We start from the raw sequence: 11,302 nt of genomic DNA on the forward strand, positions 1-11,302 counted from the left end.
CCACTTAAATTATAATAATGCGCTATTTATGCGCTCTCAAAATCTGCAAAAAAAATATTTGCCCTCACTTCGTTTAGCTAAAAATAAATATTTTGTGGGGGGGGGCGGCTAAGTAAGTTGTCAGTCAGCCCCTCTACGTGTTAATTTTTTAAAATAAATATAAATATTTTTTTTAAACGATGTACTTATTAAGGCCCACTTATGTAATTTTTATTATAGCTACAATATTATTAAAAAAAATTTTCGTTTATTTACACATATTCTATACAAACAATATATTTTATTTTTGGAAATGAATGAAATGAAGATTCGATTCTCACTTAGATTATTTCAATAGTCTCATAAATAGAATTAAAAAAAAAATAAAATAAATTAGAAGAGCCTTATTTGGCTCAGATACCTTAGTATTTTGATTCGCGAATTTCAGATACTTTGTGCAATAAAATATAATACGAACCATATTTTGGAACAGAATTGTGTATCTAATTAATATTGTTGTGTGCGTTTCGCATTTGATATTTTTTGTACATCTCAAATGGTATGTGTTTGCTTTATGGACGTACGAAATACTTGGGCAGAACATAATAACGTTGTGAGGGGGTTAAAGCTTAAGGAAAAAGAAGAATAGTGATCAACTAAAAGACGGCGGGATAGCGGAACGAAAACGCATACTAACACTAATACTAACTATTCACGAACATGGTGCTACGTGCCTTAGACTAATCAGCCAAGATAGTCACGATAGATTTTTTTCCCCTTAGATTTCACTCTTTTGGTACCTTGATAAAAGAATTCTTTACCTCCGTCTAGATATTTGGTATGGCCATTTCATCCCACCATTCCAATCTTTTGACAAATTTTTTTCTTTTTCTTCAGAGTTCCACAGAGCAATTGACGAGGTGCAGTATCATAACGTTGGAGGAGGAGAACACTAATAACGTAACACCGTCCCCTACTGTATCCGAAAAAATCATGAGTGTCTGCAAAAGATTACGCTGGATATACGTAGATCTGGCTTTGGCGTTATCAAGTAAGTTCTCGAGAATACTTATGTACCGCTTTTGAATTTAATCTCTACTGTAAATACTATTCCATTTTTTAAAGTTCGACGCAATCAATAAATTCCCAAGTTTTTTCTTGAAACGTATGAGAGTTCTTGATATGTTTCAAAAAGAATGTAAAAGACAGGAAACGATAGAAGAGATGATTAGGAGAATATTACAATTCAAATCAATTTTAATTGAAATAATAAAAAGTCATAATGTAAATTTCCGTTAACAAAAATTTAAATTAGCTCGTTTTTTTCTTTGTTTTCTGATTTTAACTTTAATAATTTTTCTCAAATTTTGTTGTGCTATTTTACACCCTTTAGGAAAGAATAAAAAATACCTGATTACATTATAATAAAATTTTGCAAATATATTTCACAACTTTACAAATTTGATATAATAAAACATCAATTATTTTTCTCGCATTTATATCGATCTATGTAATATATTAGTTTTCGTTTAGTCTTATTTTTTTCGATATTTTGTATTAAAATTCCATAAAGTGAGTTCGAGGATTATCCGCACGTACATGTTTGATAACTTTCAGATTTTGATATACTTTATAGTTTTACTATAAATCTATAGCTGACAGAGTTTTTCTTTTAGAAAAAATTCGCTATTGTTGCCTTTTTATCAGGTATATCCTTTCTCACGATAGAGAATAGAATTATCAAATTAAAATTTTGCGGTCACTTCCTCGATGCAAGTCACACTATCTACTCCGGTAACGCCTATGATAACCAATTTGCCGAATCTAGTATTTAAAGCCCATTTCGCTAATTGAGTGCAGCATGGCTTTTATTAGCCCCATAAATATTCGTGGCGAATGTGCATGTCTTTACGCCTGATGAGAGGAAGTGTTAGCTTGTTAACACTGACGCGACTGCCGTTATTGCATTAGCAAGTAAACCGTGAATAGTCGGAAGTACATGCCGCGCATTCTTCCTGAACGGCTAAAAGCGCGAAACTTTGCGGAAACTAGCACGCTATTATAATTAATTTAATCGCCAGTGTTCTCACTGACAACTATCTCATTTGCGAAATTGTAACTTCATTCTATAACTTTTTTCTTGATTGAAAAAACAGCAAAAGATATCGTATACTTGTGTATAAACAAAGAGAAGTTGAAATAGAAAACTTTAAGATGTAAGTACTAATAATACAATCTTATTATCGCTTTATGTTGCTCAACTCCAAAAATTTATTTTTTTTACCGCATATATATTGAAATTCATAATGCTTTTATAAAAAATGGAAAATTAAATCTATTTGACTCATATTACTTATATTTTTTGTTAAATTATATTCAATTAATATAATTTTATACATCACATTAATAAGAAGAGAATTAAAATGCCTTTGCATCCGTTGAGACGGATTTAACTTTCAGTCATTTCTAATCAATCGTTATTCGATACGATCAGACGAATAACAGACGTAGAAACGTGAGAATCGGATTCCAACTGAGGTACTTGTCTTTTTTCCCCCCCTTCGTTTTCCTTTCTGTCGCTTATGCGGTACGAGTGCAGTCTTTTGCATGGAAGCGCATTCGCCGAGGGTGAAACCACGCGTGTAATGAAGCCTGACAGGGAAACCACGAACTGTGTAATGCAATATTACGGACGAATGTTTGACTAGAATTTTTACGGGTGTGCCGCTTTGTGTAATGCAATACATTACAGGCGGGTGTTTAATTAGAATTTTTACGAGCTTGTCGCTTTAAATACCCCTGTGCATCTGTCGCGTAATTATAGCAATGAGCTGCACGATCTCGTTCTAAGCACCGTATATATGCGACAATACAAGCGTACGAATGTTATTTAATACAGAGAATTTCTCTTATACGAGTACGTAGTAAGAGCATTTGGAAGTGCCAGACATGATAAAAGTATAGGATCTGTCTCGAACGAGTTATAATCAAAGTTGGACATTTTCCTATGTACTTATTGAGATTTATTGTATTTTATCTTTATTCGTAAAACTAAAATACGTCTTTCTCGACAAAATGGCATCATGACCAGTGGAAAATCGCAAAAAAGCGTCCAAAGTAAAAAAATGAATCTTGAATAAACTTTCTTTTGCATTAAACGTAGATTAAATTTTCTTTCTACATATGTAGGATTATTTTAAATTAGACTCATTCAATTTTAACGATTTTAGTTTGATAAGAATCAAATACATTTTATAAACAAGTAATAGTTAAATTTTAAATCAATGTTACTTTTGATGGTGATGACTGAATTTTGTTATGCTCTTCTCTATCCTCGTGACATGCCGTCTCAATCATATGCTATGGATAAAGTTCTACACAGATTTTTGCAGGAGAACAATGAAAAGAAGAAGAAAGAGAAAAAAAATATATATATCCCGAAGTATCAAACAGGGCTTTAACCTTTTAAACGATTACGGCGCAGCCGTAAGGCTCACTAGTGGGTGTTATGTTCTCCCCCGCAACGTTTGTATCGTACAGATGTGTGCCACTCATCGCCCGTTCTTCTCTTGCTCGCACATATGCAGCGAGCGTGACACACACAGTTAGTTGGACTCAGATTAAGGAGAATTCAAGGCTAATTTGAGTTTAGGGATCGTTCTAGGGGCATAAATGTGCACGTACGACGCTGGGCTAACCGGATCATGTGGAAGTTAAAACAATGTCCGGTCCATCTTCTTGATCACGAAGCTAGATCATGCGATGATTTAACGGTCGTACGTCGGCACATTAAATTCGCGAAGTACAAAATTATACGTACAGAAATCATAATTCTTTCAACATCAATCGAGCAAAGAGTAATCTCTCCGAATAAACGTATTATGTAAAAAAATACAATTACAAAATAAAGTAATAAATATAATAAAATAATGTATTATGATATACAAAATGTATACTTATTAAAATATAATAATTATTAGAACAGTTTGTAATAATACTTGTAGATAAAAAATTAATAAAATTGTAATATTTTTATACTTTGGTAATTTCGAAGTTGATCACATAAATATACCATACATGATTTTTAGAAGAATATTTTCAATGGTGTATCAGTTGATGCATTTTACCATTTCTTGACATAGCTACACGTTGAAATACATTAGGAATGAATCACGCTACACGTTGCAATTTCTTACTTGTCTACTCGTTTTTCTCTCCGCCGTATGAGACATATCCCGCATAGCAAAAGTGTGACAAAGGGCACTTAATCTCCGTAATTTGCTCGTCTCGTTCGTCTTGTTATATATGATAGCAATAGTGCCACTTGTAAATGCACGAAAGATCAAGGCTATTACGGATTTTGGAGATCGTGCACATATCGTAAAGAAAAGGCGAAATTTGATCAGGTTTCCAATCGAGTTCGTTTGCTTCTGATTGAAGATAACTTAATAAAGTGCACTAAACTACTATATGAATAAATCGAATAAATAAAGAAGCGCCATGTACGATCAAGGCTGGATCTTAATGTTTGTCTAATAATATTTCTATGTAAATTTTAAATATATTTTGTTGAGATATGTAAACTACGTGTCCAATTACCGTTTGATTTAAAATAATTGATGCTTGATCGAATATATAACTTATTCGCTGCGAACAATCTGATAAGTTTTATCTTTATATAAAAATGAAAAAAGATTACATTATTTATATGAAAAAGATTACATTATTTATATGTATATTCAATAGATTTATTTGAATTATTCAAACGTATAAATGCCTTGGTAATTTAGTAATTGATTTGATTTTTAAATTTAATACAAAAATAAATATTCGCGTATAACATAATATGATTTATTCGAATTTCGCAGAATTTTTGATGACATTTGTTTGCTCACAGTGATGCTGAATATTTGCTAGCTTGATAAGATGAGTCAGATTTATCTAGACTGAATAAGAAAATCAACAGTTTCGTTAGATTATATACTTTGTTAAATTATTAAATTGTTTCTAAGAATTTTAAATGGATTTGTCATCAACGCAAAATTTAAATGTATTTATGTTGATTCTTGATAGATTTTTTAAAAAAAATTATAACATTATATTAAAATTGTTACGGTATATCATTTTCCATTATATTATACCATGATAGTATAATAAAAAATTATAAGTATAGCAAATTATATGTATTTAATAGAGGAATAAATAAAAATTTGCCATTGATTTGCGCGAGAGACGCAAGCGTTTGGAGACTTAGCATAAAACTTAACTTAAAGAGACTTAACTTAAAATGTATATGTATTATAGATTAATAGGCATGTGTTTATCACGAAGGCAATGTCTCGCGCCAGTGCTTAACACCGAGACACTACCATGTCTCCAGATATGTTTGCATATTATAAGCATATATTGATACTGGCCATTTATTGATATTGATACAGTTAAGGGGATCCTAAAGCCTCCTGTTTTACCACGTAAGCACGTATAATTTTTATATAAAAAATACTTTTTTTTCTCTTTCACCGATTCGAAAATCCTTTCCCAGGATTACAGTATACGCTTTACTACAGGTCTGGAAAGTGTGGTCTATGCCGAGAATGATCAAAAATTTCAAAATTGATATGTTTACTATTATATATATTTATTACTATTTCTTAGGGCCAATTGCATCAATGTCACTTTGACTTTAAGCGAGACTTAAAACTCTATCTATTTCGTTTTAAAGTCAAAAAGAAACAGAGACAGAAAGAGGTTTAAGCCGCTTAAATCGCTTAAAATCAAAGTACATTGGTGCAATCGGATCTTAGTGTAACATGGTGTTCCAGCTGTCAAGTCGTGACAACATTTGTTTGAAGTGAACGCTTTACAATCTGCACGTACAAAATAGTGGTTCCCAGACACGTAGTTTACACGAACAAATAACGTCGAGTTCTTAGAATTAGACTTAGACGTTATATCGTGACGAATTTGTTATACAAAAATTGACACGAATATGCGATGACATTGTATGTATCATAGATTACGTGAAATATTGATGTGGTATATAAAAATATGTCGGCGCGTGGCGCGACCTCTGATGACTTCGTCGGAGTTCAAGCTTCGCTTTAGGATCCCCTTAATACTGACTTTTATACTCTTAACTTGTTTTTTATCTGCTTATGTAACTCTAATTCATAATATAATCCATAAATTCTATAAAATATTCTAATAATTCAATTATTAATAAAAAGCCTTAGAGCCGACGCAAGTTGTTGTGCGAGACATAATTTAATATTAATAAACTTATGTCTCGCACAACAACTTGCGTCGGCTTTTAAACGCTTTTTATTAATATTTAATTTACTTCATAATATTGTATAGTATTGTATAGCTACCTATACAATTTTGAAGTAATTCTAATTCTAACTGTTAATGGAATTATGAGTAATTATAGTCAAAATGCTTTTTTTATTTAATCCTCGATAACTCAGTAACAACAAAGCTTAGGAATATTTTTAAAGAATAATTTTAAGCTTTTATGTTAAAAAATTTTAACAAATGTTTTTGGATACGTGCATGACAGACCTACAAAGTGAGAAGAAAATTTTTTTTGTCCAACTCGCAGTTTTCTATGTGCAAAAATTATCAAACTCACAGAAACTCGAAACATATATCTAGTGATCTTTCGAGAGTAGAGATTTTTCAGTTTTAAAATTTTGAAGTTTATAGCGCTTTGTGGTTTCAACCCAATGCTTCTTTTATTTTTTATTTATTAACAATGTAATAATAGTATGTATTTGTCGATAAGATTAATGTTTTTATATGATACACGTTTTTATGATATATGTTGTCGATGGACTGGAACATTGAAATTCGTATCACGGCACTGTGCTCTCAGCGAATCGCAAAAGGTTAATCTCATTGAGATTGCTAAAAAGATTTAATTATCGTTTATAAAAAAAATTATAACTTTGAAATCTGATTATATGAGGATGTACTTGATTATTTTAGATGAAAATATAAAATGCGCAGAAAAGAAATTTTTCCAAGAAAAAAAATGAATGAAATAATTTGTTAAATTTGTCCTTAAGCAATTAAAATTATCGAGGAACATTTTGCGAAATTTGAATAAATAAAATTAATCGAATTCATAATTATCAATTAGTGTGTCCAACTTGTCGAACTGTCACATACATGATTTATATGCGATTAAATACATGTAGTTATCGTGCGAAAGTAATCTGCGTACAATTTGGCACAAATTCTCGATAAGCATGTTGCAATTTCTTTTATTCTTCAATAGCAAGTTAATAAGAAATTCTCTGTGTATAACGCAAATAAAATTTGATATTTAATTTAATACTTAATTTAATACTTAATTAATTTTTTACATTTAAAATACAATCATAGTGATAATAACTATTTACGATTCAATGCAAATAATAATTTAATGCGCTTTTTAAAAAAATTGGAATTAGAAATTAGTTTAGATAAAAAGTAAAAGAGTTTGTCACAAACTAATAAACAGTGCAGCGTTATTACGTTATATTTAATGTCATATTATGTAAAAACTTCTATATCTTTTATTTATATTGATGATACGAGTATATTGCGTATGACATAAAATATGTTTTATATAAATTGCTCGCAAAAGCAAATATGAACGATTGTAACGCTTTTTTGACGTAGGAGAAAATCGTAATTACCACACGGTATATTTGGCGTGTGAAGTAGCACATTATTTTTTTGTGCCTTGCGCCATTAATTGAATTATGCACCGACCGTGTACGTTTTATCTAACGACAAAAAGGCCACGTGGCGGACGCACTCGCGCTTGACGAAGCCAAAACTTACGAAGTTTTCCATGTGGAAAATACGTTACAAATCCATAGAGAATCGTCACTTTTCGAAGCATTTGTGAAGATTTCTTAATAATTTGATTTAAAAAGAAAATTGTCTTCTTTTTTTTTAAGAAAGATTAAGAAAGATATTTTTTAAGATTATCCGCGTTCATTTATTTTTACATGTTTGCGATAAAGATTTTTGCACAGACATTTAAAAAAATAAATTATTGACAATTTTTATTTATATAATACATATATAATCGTGTATATTATATAATTATAAGATTTTTTACAAACAAAATTTGCTTTGTGGATATTGTATCTACTTGTTATATCGATGTAACTTATAAGAATGCATCGCATATGTAAATATGTAAGTATGTATTGTATGATGTATGTGTGTGTTTGTCTAAGAAATCTAATTTAATTATTAATCTGATACACCCTTCAGAGTTTTAGTGGAACTCTAAGATTGAAGTTACAATAATTAAAACAAATATAATTATTTACAATAGTTTAAAAGACTTATTAGTATTATTATTATTAAGTTGATTAATTAAATTTGTGATATTACTATTTTAACTTCATTTAAAATTGCGTTTTAAAAAATTCATGTAAAAATATTATTAAGCACTAAGATTCAGCTTGTCGTTTATTTGTATTATTCATATACCGGTCTAGTTTCGCTTATTGTTGATTACTAATAATTAAATTATCCAAATTTATTGGATTCACATAAACACACATACATAATATTAGCTAAAAAAAATTTTTTGTGTTCTATTATTACCTTTATTTAGATTGTGTTGTTTCTATTTAATTGTATAGCTATACCTTGCATTCCTTACTCCACCAAATTCTTACTGCGCTCCTGATACTCTTATACATCATCTGTATGAATTTTTACACAAAAAAGAAAGAAAAGGAGTTTGTGCATAGTAATTTACCTCTACAATAACTTATCTATTGACGTTACATTATTATTAAGTCACTTCGCTAATATATCATATATCATAAAAAAACTCTTTTCGCAATCTGAAATATAATCATAATGGAAATTCCTTTATTGTGCGGTGCGGAAATATCAACGTCAGAATGAGTAATCTGATGTCACTTCCTTGTGTATTTTAACGACAAATTTCCTACTTGAATCATAATTGTGATATAAGGCATCTTCACTTTTAATAGATTTATTTATTTTCTTTTTGAAAGTTTTTACCCTATTTGCATAGAGATTTTAATATACTTTACATCAGATCATTTTTTTCCTGTTTATAGATTTTACAGTTGCAATAAACGTAAACAGCAAATTAATAGATGTATTATATGCCACCAATGGCTTAACAAAATTAGAGATGCATTTACGCATATGTTATCTATAGAATTATTATTTAGATAATGGAACATTGTTCTTTACCAAACGATTAGGTATATTATTAATATTATTCGCGTGCACGTTACGCACCGCACCAATACTGCTGAGTATCTAATATTTACGACTAGATATATTAAAATTTGATTAAATTTGGTTTTATCCTGTGTATAATATAAATATTCTAATATAGGAATCAAATCCCTTGATTTTATAATATGTAAGTTCGAAGAGATTTAAAATTAGTAATTTAATCATATAATAAAAATCGATTTCGTCATATAATATGTACAATAAATATGTACGTTTCGGTCGTACAATAAATAAATCGAAAAATTATTGCAATAAATTAACAATTTCTTTCAACTTTTTTACTGCACTGGCGTGAAGGCTAGAAAAATAGCCGAAACGTATTTTTTTTTTATTATATGATGAAATAATTTTTTTATTATATGATTAAATGTCAAACATTTTTTAAAATTTATTAACTATATTTAACATTAAATATAATTTATTGTAATAATAGCTCACGAATTACAGAGCCGATTCCTAATAGTTCTTATTGTCTTATTTTAAGTCGAACATAAGGAATCCAAATTGTTCTCAAAATTGCTTTATTATATTATTATATTAATATTATATTATCTTTCTTGGGAATTTTAAATATATACTAAAAAACTTTCTCATTAAAATTACACAGTAAAAAACATTACTTATGTTAAAGCCGATCCTTGATAAAATTTTTGTGTTAAATTTTTAACATTACGAGTATTAATTTAACATGATATAATTATGTTATTTGAATATACAATACAAATAATACAATTTGTGAATAAATGATCAAATAACACAAAACAGTGTAGTTTTAAAAAATATAAATAAATGAATAAATAATTAAATGAAAGATGAATGTATGCATCAATTTAACATATATTAAATGTAAGTGTTAATTTTACTGAAGGAATATGTATCTACAATTTATTTCTAAAGAATAATTTATTGTTAAAGAATTACGTTTTTTGTTAATTTTTACATAATGTTTGTGTTATTTTCTAATATTCATTTTATGTTGAATTAATACAAAAATTTTGAACCGTCTAAAACACGAAAAATGTGTTAAATTTAAAACAAATTTTCCAACTGTGTAAGATTGCAGCTTTTTAATTTCGTTTCGCATATTAATCGTATTCATATACATATACATATATCGATAAATCGTAGATGAGTTTAAACAAATGTCTGAGACTCCGATCAATTTTTTATTTTTTTCCGCTGCTTTTTCTACTCCAAAAGACAATATATTTTTTACAGTACGTGCAACTGAAAAATCATTTTGCACGTATCTCTACTGCGCATGCGCGTTAAATCGTAATAGTAACGTGACGTGCGAGTTGGTGGTCATCAGACATCAGAACGCTCGTTGCGCGTCGGACGAGCAAACCAGTGTATCGTAGTGTTGTTGAAACATTTTTTCCCGCAAGAGATGTACAATCGTTCGTTCCCCGAAAGACGATGCACCGTCGTGAAGAAAAATCCTTCTATCGTGAACGAGAATAAAAGAGATGAAAAAGTTGTCGAGAAACAGAAGACGACGTCATGTAGGCCAATCAAATGGTCTTGTCGCAATCACTTGATTGTCGGTACGTACTAGGAAAACATGTGTGCATCTGATGCGTTTACATAGGAGATAAAATACTTGTCATACCATGCGTGTTATTTGATTGTAATTTTCCGATCGTTAATTACAAGTGTTTAGGATGCATTCTGAAATGCACTGACAATATTAAAAATCTAGTGTCATCTATGCATATTTATATAACATACGTAATGTAATACGTAACATAGACAGATATAGACGTTTCAATATAGTCGGTATATTGAAAAATGTCATCAATTTTGTATGTAACTTGGAAAGACGTGAAGTTCAAGTAAGAGCTTGGACATCGTTTAGACATTTTTTATTGGTCCACTATGTTTAGCTTTTGCTTAAAATGGAATGAGATAGATATATATGTATCTTGGTCGCTTGGCGAATCGCTTGGAATTCTGTCTTTCACACTATACTTAACATTCAAGGCTGCTTTATATAAATTAATGTATCTGAATGCAAATATAATTAACTTTGATAACG

At 29.6% G+C, this 11,302-nt stretch overlaps 1 protein-coding gene across 3 annotated transcripts in view; it reads left to right on the forward strand.

Annotated features, from left to right (window-relative positions):
• Positions 1 to 11,302, forward strand: part of LOC108747607 (phospholipid phosphatase 1-like) — a 31,406-nt gene that overhangs the window by 15,184 nt on the left and 4,920 nt on the right. For 2 of the 3 annotated variants that reach the window (XM_018485178.1, XM_018485181.1), the window contains exon 2: positions 877 to 1,030. In XM_018485178.1, coding sequence (XP_018340680.1) covers positions 877 to 1,030 — 154 coding nt within the window. Of the gene's footprint in view, positions 1 to 876; positions 1,031 to 10,598; positions 10,812 to 11,302 lie in introns of those variants that run through there. The other variant, XM_018485180.1, reaches the window with a different exon arrangement.

Source organism: Trachymyrmex septentrionalis, unplaced genomic scaffold, assembly GCF_001594115.1.
Source record: "Trachymyrmex septentrionalis isolate Tsep2-gDNA-1 unplaced genomic scaffold, Tsep1.0 scaffold20, whole genome shotgun sequence".
In the NCBI taxonomy this organism is placed as follows: domain Eukaryota; kingdom Metazoa; phylum Arthropoda; class Insecta; order Hymenoptera; family Formicidae; genus Trachymyrmex; species Trachymyrmex septentrionalis.